Here is a 14,432-nt window from a genome sequence, read left to right as displayed (position 1 = left end):
GGATTGTAAAATTGACATATTATCATGATTATGATTTATTTAGTGTCACTTTAGCACTTTGATATATAAAGTGATGTGACAATAAACAAAAACGTGAGCGCATGTAAAAAATTAATAAAATAAAATAAATAGCTCCCTCTTCTGTTTGTTTTCTCACAGACTTTATTATCCTATTAATTACATTAGCATTACTATTTATAGTTGAATAGCTAAATGCTCAATATTATGCGAAACGTTAAATCCTGAAAATGATCACTCCGACTTCAAATCATAACTATTTTATAATTTACATAATACTACTTTATAGCATTTACCATTTTGTGTACATATGTATTATTAAGTGTTACATACCCTGCCACTGTGTTGTTGAGTGTTTACCAGGCCATTGTGTTTGCCTGGGTGTTTCAGTTTATTATCCTGGTCAGATGGTGTCACAGTGGGTTTTGTTTGTTCTGAAAAGCTCTCATATTAATCACCATCATTGTTTAATCTCTGTTTATTGCATTTTTTATTCCAGTTCACCTTTGCTCACACTGGCTGTCTTGTGGATTGTGATGTCGGACCATCGCTTTTTAAAAAATGTTCTTTTGGCAGCCGCCCTGGTTTAGTTTGCTTTATCCGCTAAGTCTAATCTGCATTCAAATCTCCCCATTAGAATTAAAAACTGGACACATAATTACAGGAATCATGCTTTCAGATGATAGACTGAGACCTGAATTGATACTCTATGCTACAGAATTTGGATAACATCATCGTCCCGGTTGTTTAAATTTGCAATACTGTTGGAAAACAGCTGTCCTCTGGCAGATTTATTATGTTATGTAACATTATGCATTTGGGCAAAGTCACAGGATTTGCAGAAACATGCAAAGCCAAAAGTCCAACAGGAGAAATACAGCTTAAAAATAAAAGAGTAGAAATTTATATGTAAATATATATGTTTTAAAGTTTTATGCTCACCCTCTTTGCATTAAATTAACTAAAAATGCAGTAAAAACAGTAATATTTTAAAATAACTTTAACATTTAAAAATAACCAGTTTATACTTGAATATACGTTAACCCTTATGTACTGTTGGGGATGTTTTCATCCACTCTGGGTTGATTTTTAAGTCTTAATTTGGTCATAACTTTTCTGTGTTTCAGCTAGCAGAAGGATTTTTGGTGACAAATCAAAGTTTGACATATTTTGAGAAAATGCTTTGAATTAAAAAAAAACCTCAGCGATACACTCTGGGCAAATTTACTACCCTTTTGTTATGCTTGGGTTAAAAAAACATCCACTAAATTAAACTGCTGTGAAACTGCATCAGATTAATATTTTTTATTCTTAATAGCTGTTAATCAATCTCAGTCCTAATCAAAACTACTAATTTGCTTAGAAAATTACAGGATTTTTACTATTTAATTGCCAAATTCATAAATAATGTCACTGATTTGGTGAAAAACAACACACAAAATGAAGTATTTTCAATATCAAAAGTAATTGTAACAAGTTTTCTTTTTACATTTAATCAAAGTCTTGGACATATGAAACAACATTGCTTTTGATATTGTTTTTAAATAATTTTCATAATTTTTTTCCCTAATGTACTGTTGGTGGCTGTTTTTGCCCTATTGGCTTCCATTATGACCAAATTGTTTTGATTGCAAAACCATGACACCATATAATCATGCATTTTTGATTGTTGGGAATAGGTCAAATTTGTCATTTTTACTGTTGATCATCACAGTAAACCATTAACCCTTTAGATAGGCTTGTGCAAAAAAAAAAAAGATTAGTTTCTGGATTTTATATGGATGTTTTCATCCTGAACATAACAAAAGCGTAGTAAATTTGAACAGTGCACAAGGGTTAAAATAGTAATTTATTTCTATGATTTAAAGCTGAATTTTCAGCATCATAACTCCAGTCTACAGTGCCACACAATAAGTCATAAATGATTATAATGTGCTTCTCAATTTTTATTTTTATTGTTGATGTTGAAAACAGTTTTGATGCTTAATATTTTTGTGGAAAATAATATTTTTTTATTTAATAGCATTTAATTCAATTTAATTTAAATGACATGAAAAATTTATTTTCTGTCACATTTTAACATATTAATGGATTCTCGTTGAATAAAAGTATTAATTTAATAAAAAAAAAAACACTGACCACACACTTTTAATACTACTAGTTAAAACTAGTTGTCCTTATGCACTATATGATACAATACTTATGTACCATAAGATACGATGCTTATCTACAATATGATATGATACTTACGTACCATACAATACCCAGACATTTATGGTCACATGGGTTTGAAGAAAAGAAGCAAAGACAAATAATACATTGGATGATAGTTGGGTAATGGGTAATAGTTGGCTATATATAGCATTCTATTGAAAAAAATGCTAAAGAATGTCCACATTAACCAGCACAATGAGCTGTGCGTTTAACACAACTCCATATATGCTGCAATGTGAACTGAATCACTGTATGTCAAGCTTTCAGTGTGTCTTTATTAAACAGCAAAACAATCTGGCTTTGTCACTTCAACACAAGTCTGACATCTACAGAAGCAGTCCACATTTGTATTATAAATAACAGAATAAATATATAAAAATGACTCAAAAATACTTCATTCAGAAAAAAGCCTGTGTTATTTGATATTCAGTTTGTTACTCATGTACTAAACAGTGTAATAGAAATACAGTAATACAGTATAAAGTAGGTATTCTTTGTAGTAAATATTTAATAAACTAATATTTAAAAAGGCTTTCAGTCAGGTTTGATCCCACAATATATCAATATTTATCCACATGAAAACAAGGCTGTGAGAGGATTAAGTATGACCAAAAACAGGTTAAGCTTGATGACAATAAAACTCAGTCATTTCAGATCAAATGCCTTTCAACCTAAATCAGCTCTGTGTTTGTAAACATGTGGACGGATGCCGGTAAGAAGTTGTGATTGGATGAAGGCATTTGTTGTTCGTTGGTTGTCACCGTGTTGCCATTTGCTGCGTGCTTAACAATTTTCATGAGCATAAAAACCCTAATGCAAAAACCGAATGATTAAGACTCATACTTCACTGTTCGTGTGCATCTTTAGTTCAGGGTTGTTCAGTCCTGTTTCCAAAGGGCCACTGTCCAAAAATGTTTCAACCTGAGAACCATGCCTGCTTAAATGTTTTTGGGCTGCATTTACACTGCACTGTTCCGATTTTTATCTCCCATGTGGCACAGATCGGATATGGCCCATGTACGTGTAAGCAGGAACAGATCACATGGATTCCGATTAACTCAAATCAGATTCAGGCCTTGTTCATATGTGGAAATGTATCCGATATGAATCGGATCTGTGCCCTCGTGTCTGCAGTGTAAGCAGGTATCGGATTTTCACCTGTCACGCGTCATTAAAAACCATAGCGAATGATGTCAAGTCTGACACTTTCTTTTCAGAACAGACTTCAGCAGAGTCCCAAACCTTAAATCTCATACATGAGGACTAAAACAGCTTTTATATTGTCATATAGCACAGGTATTTAAGCATGTTAACGAGAGCGAGAGAGCGCAATGTCCGCCACGTAACCTAATATAAAACTAGTGCATACCAAGCGCCAACCTTCCGCTCTCCCTCGGGAAGCCAATACGGAAGTAACTGAAACTGCAATTCATCAAAATTCCGCTAGTCCTGGCTCCATAATAGAGCAAATTGCAATTGAGCCCACTGTTAGAATGGTCAACTTTACAGCAGAAAAAAAAGGTGTGAAGGACTCAATTAGTTTGATCAGGTGTGTTTAATTAGGATTGGAACTAAACTGTGCAGGGCTGCGGCCCTCCAGGAATTGAGTTTGACATCCCTGATTTAAACTCTCACAAGGTCACACTTTAGTCACACTTTCGTGACTGTCTGCTGTACTCTGCCATGGAGCTCACATTAATGTGGTCTTGACAGAAGTTTACATTGAGAGCAAATATCATAATTGTGAAAGCTAAAATGTTTGGAACAAGTGAAGAGTCAGTAAATGGTGAGGAAATGATACATTTTTTGTGTGAACTGTCCTTTTAAGGGACATATGTATGCAAGACCATACAGTAGTGACTGAGCCAAGTATCCCTAAAGACCTTCATTATCTGGTTCAAGTGTGTTTAATCAGAGAACTTTCCAGAAGCAGGACTGGACACCCCTGCTCACCCCTAGGTGATCTCTTCAGGTATTTGCCCTGGTATCCTAAAACTAGCCTGGTCCGTTGTATTCCTCGATGTAGCCATATGATAGCTGCATCTAACCCCATCCCTGTCACCGTTCCTGTGCAAAAAATGGAAAAAGTCTTCATGTCCCGAGCGTTCATGACCCGATGGTGAAGGTCGCACTGGTCTGCCAGCTGATCGGCAACATAGGAGTATCTTGCACAACTCTTCCCTGATCTGCCGATTGAGCAGGCCATAAAAAAACGGATTGACAGCGAAAGTCGAGTACGCCAGCCAGGTGACCGGACCTTCAGCTTCTTCAGAAGTACTGTGGGAGATTCCCAGTGATAAATGCAGGTGGAAAGCGAAATAAGGCAGCCAGCAGAGCAGGAACTGGCCCACGATGATGGCTAAAGTAAGTGCTGCTTTCCCACCAACCGGTGTTCGCCTTTTCCGACGAAGAACTTGATTTCTGCGGATGCTTGTGCTGGTGGTGATGATTGTAGTTTGGCTGTTGACTGAATCAGACCTGCGTTTTGGATGAGCCGTCGCTATCGTCCAACTCGGGATTGGCCCTCTTTCCCGGGCCGCCGTGTGGGCGACCTTATAAACATTTCCATAGACGGCAATAATAATAGCAGCCGGCACGCAAAAACAAACGGTGCAGAATAAAATCGCAAATACTCTCCTATGTCCACTGTGGCTCCAATGCAGAGAGCAGTGAGTTGCGGCGATTGAGCTTCTACTTCCATAACTGGGCCATCCGAAGACAGTAGCGAGTCCTAGCAAAGTGGACACCACCCAAACCACTCCCATTACAGCCGCAGACAACCAAGGGGTCATTTTAGCCTCGTACCTCATGGGATGCACGATGTAGAAGTAGCGTTCGATGCTAATCACTGTGACCGTGAAGATTGAGGCAGATACGAGTAAGGCATTGAGGAATATGTACAACCTGCATTCGAGTACGGAGAAGACGACGCCGGCGAAGAACGGCGAGCCACAGACAATGCCAAGCGGCATCAGCAGAGCGGCACATAGCAGATCCACAATGCAGAGGTGACACACTAAACTGAACTTGCGGAGATGTGGCACTTTCACCACTATGGCTAGCACTGCGCTGTTGGCTATTAGTGCTATCGCATTAAGGGTCACCATTATGACGAGGCCTGACATGTCTTGTAAACGTGACTGTGGGTTGGACATGCTCCCTAACTGCATGCTGGGAGCCAGATGTATGGGATGGCCATGAGTCAGTGTCTTGTTAAGTTCAGTTTCATTGAGCTCTGCTGCTGCTAGAGGTAATCCAGAAGCATCCATTGTTTACAGTTTAGTGTGCGAAATACAAGGCGAAAATTTAGGATTCTCCATCTTCCAGGAATGGGGACGCATCAGCTGAAGGTCAAAGGTAAACTGTTGAAAGGATAATAGGAAACACAAAAATTAGTTTAACTCCAGTTTAACATGTGATATAATGTATGCTACATGTAATACAACAGTGTTATTAATAGCTCTTTTGCTTTTTTATTATTATTTTAAAATAATTGTATCATTTTATAAACATAACATACATTATAATTACATATGCTATAAATTTATGACATAAATGCTACTATAAAAAACTAATTTGTCAATATATTCAATAATTTAAGTAATATTTGTAAATTGTTCTCTGTTCATTTTTTCAATCTAAATAGACTGTGTAACACTTGAATTTCTAGATTATTTTTTAAATATGCTGTCTGAAGAAAGTTTTAAATTGAAGTAAAATGGTTTTGCTAAAACATTTAATAATGACTTTAAGAGACTTATCAATTATCAGTGGTTATCAGCTGATAGATATGGGCCAGTAGGGGCCTTCTGCGCTTACTTGTTTAAACCACAGGCCTGGTATGTACAGTTGAATTCAAAGTTATTAGCCCTTCTAACAGAGCAAGAAACAATAATACAACAGTATTTCCTGTAATATCTTTTCTTCTGGAGAAAGCCTTATTTGTTTTATTAAGGTCTTAATAGCCGCCTTAAGAATTTTTTTTTCGATTGTCTACAGAACAAACCACTGTTATACCCTAACTTTTATGTTACTTTAAACTGAAAACTAGTATCTTGAAATATAATAAAATATTATGTGCTGTCATCATGACAAATATAATAGAAATTAGTTTTTCAATTGAGTTATCAATGTCGGCGCCAGTAGTGGTTAGTGTGTCGACACATGAGAAATGAATTATCAAAACTATTATGTTTAGAAACTAACAAGTCTGACTTCTATATAACTATATGAAAATATGAAATTATATCATGATAGTGTCCAAAAACATGATAAAACCCTGGCACCATTTCCAAACAAAAAAATAAATTAATCGTGTCATGAGTTTTTGTAAGAGTAGGTTTTAGCGACATTTCTAAATGATCAGGTGATTAGCGTAGCTTGATTATTACATGGAGACGAGAAAGTGAAGAAGGCTTGATCAGTTGGAACAATTCATGCTTCTCTGTTCTGTTGGTGGTGCTCGTGGTGCTGTGAGCATTTGAAGCGCAGTATAATGAGCTCAGTTGTTTGGCTGCAGCTGCTGGGTTTTCTCTAGCATTAGCATTAGCATGAGCTCACTGTCACCTGCACATCACCACAATAAACTCACGCCACAGACGTCATGCTATACACATAGAAACACGCTAACACAGAGTGATGTCATTTACTGTACATTCACTGACTGAAAAAACATGATCACTTGTGTGAAAACCTAGAACTACTTGGAAACAAATCTTTTAGGTGACATTAATACAGAAACATGTTGTCATGGCTAGCATAGATTGTTGCCATGATTTAGGCTACATAAGATACATCCATGTGATAATTTCTACATGAAATAAAATTTGTCAGGCATTTAGAACAAGAATCATTTGATGGCATATTAGGGATCAAATATATAATTCATATTATTACTGTATTTTGGTCAAATAAATGCAGCCTTAGTAAACATTCATTTATTCATTTTCCTTCGGCTTGGTGCCTTATTTATCAGGGCTCACCACAGTGGAATGAACCAACAACTATTCTAGTTTATGTTTTTACACAACGGATGCCCTTCCACCCAGTCCTGGGAAACACCCATACACTCGTACACTCATACAATATAGCCAATTTAGTTTATTCAATTCACCTATATTGCATGTCTTTGGGAAACTGGAGCACCTGGAGTTAACTCACGGGAACACTGGGAGAACATGCAAACTTCACACAGAAATGCCAACTGGCCACGGTGTTAACCACTGAGCCACTGTGTTGCCCCCGCCTTGGTAAACAAACACAAGTTTTTGTAAAAATGTCACATAATTCAAACACTCCCCAACTTTTATTTGTTTATTTATACATTTTAACCATAGCAGTTATTGTCACACTGTAATAAATGCTGGGTGCCATCCCAAATTGATAACATTAACTTATTAGCTTTTACACATTTAAGTAGATTAACATAAAACAATTAAGCTGCGCACCCCAAAAAACAAAATACTTATGTTGTTTTAACTCATTTTAAGTAAGTTGTTTAAACAAGCAGCAAAAGTCAGTTTTAATAAATTACTCTGTTTTTTTTTTGTTTGTTTGTTTTTTTTTGCATTGAACATAAAACAATCAAGTTGCCCCCCAAAACTTTAGGGCATTGTGTTGTTTCAGTTTATTTTAAACAAGTAGTTTAAACAAGCAGCAAAACTCTTTTTGTAGTGGATAACTTATTCATTTTTTTAAACAAATTTAAGTGGATTGAACATGAAACAATCAAGTTTCCCCCCAAAAAACTTTAGGAATTGTGTTGTTTCAGCTCATTTTAAATAAATAGTTTAAACAAGCAGCAAAATACATTTTCAGAATGCAAACTCCAATGTTTTTTTTTTTTGCTAACTCAAATAAAATAAAAAAATCAATGATTTTACTTTTAAGCATGGTAGCTATAAATTAACCATGGCATTTGTAATAAAACTGTGGAGTTCTGTAATCTGTAATTATCAATCCTGCCTGATCTCACAAGGAAACAACTATTTTATAAAAAAAGGTGCTAATTCGTACAAATTATATCATAAAAATTCATACATAATTAACTTTCTGCTAAGTTAATTAGTAGCTACTATGGGTTAAAAAAAATAAACAATTTTTACATTTTTACATTTGTTTTACAAAACAATAATTACAATTTACATTTTTTTAAAGGAGGCGTGCCCCGAAACCTCTCCCCTAAAGCCAGCCATCATTGGGCGTAAATCGTTGGGAGTAAATCAGACAAAAATTGACAAATCGGATCGTAAGAATTCATACAAATTAGCCACTAAATCAAAAACTCTATACAGCAGGGATAGTAAGTAAACACCATTTTTCTCAGAAAACATATTTCTAAAGATGCTGTTGACTTGAATTTTTCCCCAGATGTTAGAAACAGCCAAAGAAATCCATATATGCAAATAAAACAAATATAATCAGTTTACAAATTAAATTATGTGTAATAAAATGAAATTATGCAGTGAAAACATATTGAACACACGAAGAAAGGGGGGTGCTGAAAGGCAGTGAAAGCCCAGACAGCAGCTGAAATCTCTCAGTAGTTATTCAGCAACTCTCTGCACTTCATCATTGCAAATTAATATCAGCTGCTTCAGTCCAACATCTACATTAGCAGGATGATGAAGATGAAACCAGGGTGGACATTTAAGCAAAAAAAATGACATGTTCAATACTTATTTTCTCTGCTGTATCATATCAGTGTTACTGCACTTCTATAAAAAAGAAACCATAGATAATTTTCATAAGGATATAATGTTAAAAAATGTTTAAAATGATAAAACTCTGACCAGCAGACCTTTATTATGTAGCCTGCCAGTCATTTAATTTCACTGCACGTACCAATAATCATAAAGCATCTCTAATCTTTAGTCTCAGCTCATCAGCACATGTCCATATAGAGAGGATAATTAATGCAGAGCAATTTGCCTCAAATAAGCGCGTATTATTACATCACTAGCGTTACAGCAGCACTGAACGTTCCAGAGTATTTTAGGTTAATCGGTTTGTTTATCTCAATGGATTGGTAATTCCTCGACCACGTACATGAGCAGAGCCAAAAACAAACATATTGGGTGAACAGTGGAAGATAATACAAATTATAAAAACTAATAGCACCTCTACAATCCTCCATCCTCGTAAATCAGGGAAAAAAATTATAATTGTAGAACTTTATTGGTACTTCTGCTGATTTAGTCCTGTCATGACATGGTGGCTCAGTGGCTAGCACTGTCGCCTCACAGCAAGAGTCACTGGTTTGAGTCACGGCTAGACCAGTTGGTATTAGACATCTGTGCATGTTCTCCCCATGTTGGCGTGGGTTTCCTCCGGGTGCTCCGGTTCCCTCACAGTCCAAAGACGTGCTATAGGTGAATTGAATGAGCTAAAATAGCTGTAGTGAATGAGTGTGTGTGTGAATGTGAGAGTGTTTGGGGGTTTCGCAATACTGAGTTGCGGCTGGAAAGGCATGCACTGTGTAAAACATATGCTGTAATAGTTGGTGGTTCATTCCGCTGTGGCTACCCTTGATAAATAAAGGACTAGGCTGAAGGAAAATTAATGTATGAAACATGTATAGTAAATATAAAACCAAAACTTATACAACAGTAATGTCGGTGCCAATGGTGTAGTAGAAAGTGCGTCGACACATGCACTCTGGTGCTTACAGAGACCTGAGTTAAATTCCTGCCTCAATGTTCTATACTGATCCTTCCCCTCTCTCTGCTCCCCAAACTTTTCTGTCAATACTCTCTACTGTCCTATCTAATAAAGGTGAAACCCCCAAAATAATTATAAAACAACAATAATGATATTAATGATATTACCATAGCAACAGACACCCCTAACTCACACAGGTCTGGTAAATCAGTGACTTCCACTTTTAATCCATGTAGTTTTTTTTTTTGCTCAGTAATCTCTCTGTTCAGCCGAGATTGTCTGGTCATCTAATAAACAGATGTGCAGGTTTTGAGTTTGGAGTTATGAAAGAGATGTCCTGCTTTTAATAATAATAATTACATTCATTTCTATTCATTTTTAATAGGATCCACCATTGCAGCAGCTTGAACATTGTGTTTGTATTATACAATCAAAAGTGAATTGTTATATATAATTAAACATTCAGCTAATGAATTGGTTTTAACCAAGAAAAGCACATTTTCGGTGTAATTTATGATCATCCTTAATAATAATGGTTTCATTATAATTTTATTTATTTAATAATAGTAGAATAATATTTGTTTATATTTATATACTTTTTAAATATTTAATATAATAACATTAAAAATGTAAATGATTTACTTTTACTCATTTATTTATTAGCATACATGACAGCAGCATGAGCATTGTGTTTGTATCATACAATCAAAAATGAATTAATCATTCAGCTAATGAATGAAAAGCACATTTTTAGTGTAATTTATGATCATTGTTCTTTATAATTGTTTCACTTTTATTTCATTTATTTAATAACATTATTATAATTTTATTTATTTATTTATTGTATTTATTTATTTATTTTTTACCTTCCCAGTTTCTGCAGGTTGCAGTGTCCTGAATTTTTATTGCCAATTTTAAGCTAATTGTAATAGTTTGTTTTGGTTCAATTTAGAATTTCCCCAACCAATTGCAGAACCCGGGGGACCAGAGTGAGTGCTCCAACTTGGCCCCCCCTGGTCCTTATTATAATTTTATAATAATAATGTTTATTAATTTTTATATTACTTTATTTACCAATATTTATAATATTATCAAATATTAAAATGGTTTACTTTTATGTTCAGCATGAAAATACTTTTAGATTTTGTTGTTGCAGTTTTTACACAGCATAATTGAGTATACCCCATTTTGAAAATGAATATTTTTATTATTTCTCAGTGAATATAAGCAATGTATTTTGGTGCATTTGAACAAAACAGATTTATTAAACAGATATATTTATTAAAATAATATTTTAGTCACAGAGCATTTTTAGAAATGGAAAGATAATACATTTAAATTCATGCAAAATATTGCAAAAACAAATTACAAACTAAAACAAAATTGTATATACTTTCTGTTTCTCTTGATTTTTGCTGTTTTTGAATTTTTTTGTTATTATTTTATTTATGACTTTTATGGCAAATTATAGTAAAAAAAGACAAAAAACTAAATAATTATATTTCAAAAAGTATAGATAGTGTCAACCTAAGCACATACAATGTAAAACAAAGATGAAGAAGAAACATACCAACAATTAAAAAGGTAAATAATAATGTGGCATAACAAAAAATACATTTGTACAATCTGTATCCCACGACACACTCTACTTTGCACTTAGGAAAGAAGAAGAATCAATTTGCTGAAACCAGGACTTGGTCTATATTTGACAATTATTTTAGAAATTTTAATTTAATATTTTTCCCTAACATATAAATTTGAGCTACTAATTTTTGAACCATTATCGTAAGTTATATTGTTAGATTAGCTCCAGATTTGGCTTCAGTAGTGACTAATCTAATGTATGTGCATAAATATAATATTGTAAAGCATCCCATAGAAAATATTCATTTAAATGAGAGATTTGTGGGGGGTGTACTCATATATGCAGAACACTATATATAGATATATAAGCTAAATATATATTTAGTAAGCTAGTAAACATTCATCTATTGTTGTTGTTGTTTTAAATAACCGAGAAAAACTACTTTTCTGTGTAATTCAGGATCATTAAAGCTTTATTCTGTTGTTTAGCATACTATCAATTATGCAGCGTTTGTTGTTTACCAAGAATAAATTAATTATTAGAAGCCTAAACAGTTTCACCAGACAATCCATGTAAGAGTAACAAGCTGAATGTTTAGTACAAACAGTATTTTTATGTATTTTGATTCTTTAAAACCTACAAATAGCAATAAAAAAATAAATCTCACCTGATATCTGTCATGTAGATCTGGTCGAGCATCCTTCAGTGTTCCTGAATCCCGGATATGTCCATTGGTGGAGTTTATCCAGCACTTTAGTGAGCTTGATGGAGTTGTGTTTGGTCTGTGCACTTAAGAGCAGCGGAAACCATTACACTGACAGATGTACATGATGTGCAGGTCAGTCCATTACACAGACACTCATTACACTGATTCAGTTCACCCTCACAGAGGAGGTGAAGAAGACAACAATAACACAGCACACACCGCAACACTGAGACTCAGAGAGAGAGAGAGAGAGAGAGAGAGAGAGAGAGAGAGAGAGAGAGAGAGAGAGAGAGAGAGAGCAGAAAGCAGCTGACCAGGAGAGTAAACCAGTCGTAGTCACTCACACTATATTAAAACATATTTGCACAAACACATGCAAAAAGAAAATATTATAAATAATAAAGAAAGCTAATTACTTTAATAATTGTGAACATTAGTTATAATAGTAATACATGTATATGCAATGTTTTTTTATTTTTAATATTACTCTTATTGTTTTATTTTATTTTTATGTTTCTATGTGTACATTTCATTGTATTTTTCTCATGTATTATCATCATTATTATTTCAATGTTTACGTTATTACAATTTTTACGTAATTACAATGTTTACGTTATTTCAATGTTTTTAATGTTGACATATACGATTTTTTTAATTATAATGTTTTGGTAGCAGTAAGTTTTAGTAGTAGTAGTGATAGATAGATAGATAGATAGATAGATAGATAGATAGATAGATAGATAGATAGATAGATAGATAGATAGATAGATAGATAGATAGATAGATAGATAGATAGATAGATAGATAGATAGATAGATAGATAGATAGATAGATAGATAGATAGATAGATAGATAGATAGATAGATAGATAGATAGATAGATCTTATTTTAAGTTTTTTTCTTTTTAAAAGTTTCCTAAATGATGTTTAACAGAGCAAGGAAATTTTCACAGTATGTCAGATAATATTTTTTCTTCTGGAGAAAGTCTTATTTATTTTATTTCGGCTAGAATAAAAGCAGTTTTTTATTTTTTAAAAACCATTTTTAAGTCAATATTATTAGCCCCTTTAAGCTATATTTTTGATAGTCTACTGAACAAACCATCGTTATACAATAACTTGCCTAATTACCCAACCAATATTTGGTTGATTTAAGGTTGTGTTGGAAAGTGACCAAAATCCAACGTCATATTGACGTAAAACATTGACATTTATTCGTCAGGTATGCCAACCAAAATCCAACGTCTGATAGACGTCATAGTGATAACGTCCACACAACGTCAAGCTGTAACATCATTAGACGTTGATATTTGATTGATTTTTAGGTTAGACGTTGGACATTGACGTCAGCCTGATCTTGGGTTCTAATGTCAACCCAATTTTCATTCCCAAACAACGTCCCCATGACATTGGGGCATAACATCAATCTGACGTCATGGGTATTTAAGGCCATTTCGGTCAACATACAGTAAACATCCATCATCTTCTCATCAGTGACATGCATCTAAACAGTCTCTGGGTCAATGCTTGTTAAAATATTTGACATCTTTGACACTTTTAATGCTTCCAAACAGTTTGCTGCAATTATAAATCGCCCATGTCTTGAGGTGGTTCATTATGATGTGATTTACCTTCGGTGTGTGATTTGATTGGACAGGAATCACAGGACTGATTTTGTTTAATCCTTGTAGAAAAAAAAAAGTAGTGACTTCAGGTTGAAGGGAAGTAGTGGAGTAAAAGTACTGATACTGCACTAAAAATGTACACAAGGGAAAGTAAAAGTACACATTTTTAAAGCTACTTAGTAAATTACAATCACTGAGAAAATCTATTCAGTTACAGTAGTATGAGTACTTGTAATTATTACTTTACACCACTGGTAATGTCCAACTTTACTGTGGTTTTCGAATGACTGTACAAATAGTATATAGTGCTGTCTTGAGCATTTTCAGGAAGTGTCATTAAAATCTGACTTTTTTTGCATTGGAAAAAATATAGAGAGTAAACTATCATTATGAAAACACGACAAAGCCATTTGACTATCTTGTTCATAAACAATGGTGTCAGGACTTTCACCTTGATGACACTGACACTTTCATTGCATCAATACAATTTGCAGGTTATCAACTAGGTTTTGCAGATTGTACTAATTGTTTTGAAAAATGTATTAACTGTTGTGCAAATGTAAATAGTGTTGTGAGAATTGCACCAAAGCCATGTGAAGTGTGTCTGCAATGTGTGCTTTGTCCAG

General features: G+C 34.1%; 1 protein-coding gene across 1 annotated transcript; it reads right to left on the bottom strand.

The window, feature by feature from the left end:
* Positions 1–3,686: 3,686 nt before the first annotated feature.
* Positions 3,687–12,362, bottom strand: si:ch211-213o11.11 (probable G-protein coupled receptor). Its single transcript, XM_056468356.1, has 2 exons — positions 12,144–12,362; positions 3,687–5,594 (listed from the first exon to the last, which is right to left on the bottom strand). The coding sequence occupies exon 2, from the start codon at positions 5,499–5,501 to the stop codon at positions 4,188–4,190; it is 1,314 nt and encodes a 437-aa protein (XP_056324331.1). The 5' UTR covers positions 5,502–5,594; positions 12,144–12,362; the 3' UTR covers positions 3,687–4,187.
* Positions 12,363–14,432: the final 2,070 nt, after the last annotated feature.

Source organism: Danio aesculapii, chromosome 11 (genome assembly GCF_903798145.1).
Source record: "Danio aesculapii chromosome 11, fDanAes4.1, whole genome shotgun sequence".
Taxonomy (NCBI): domain Eukaryota; kingdom Metazoa; phylum Chordata; class Actinopteri; order Cypriniformes; family Danionidae; genus Danio; species Danio aesculapii.
Note: the sequence above shows the minus strand (reverse complement) of the source record. Positions and strands in the feature narration are given on the sequence as shown.

Coding starts and splice junctions, on each gene's coding strand:
- si:ch211-213o11.11 (XM_056468356.1), bottom strand. CDS start 5,501: ATGGATGCTTCTGGATTACCTCTAGCAGCAGCAGAGCTCAATGAAACT.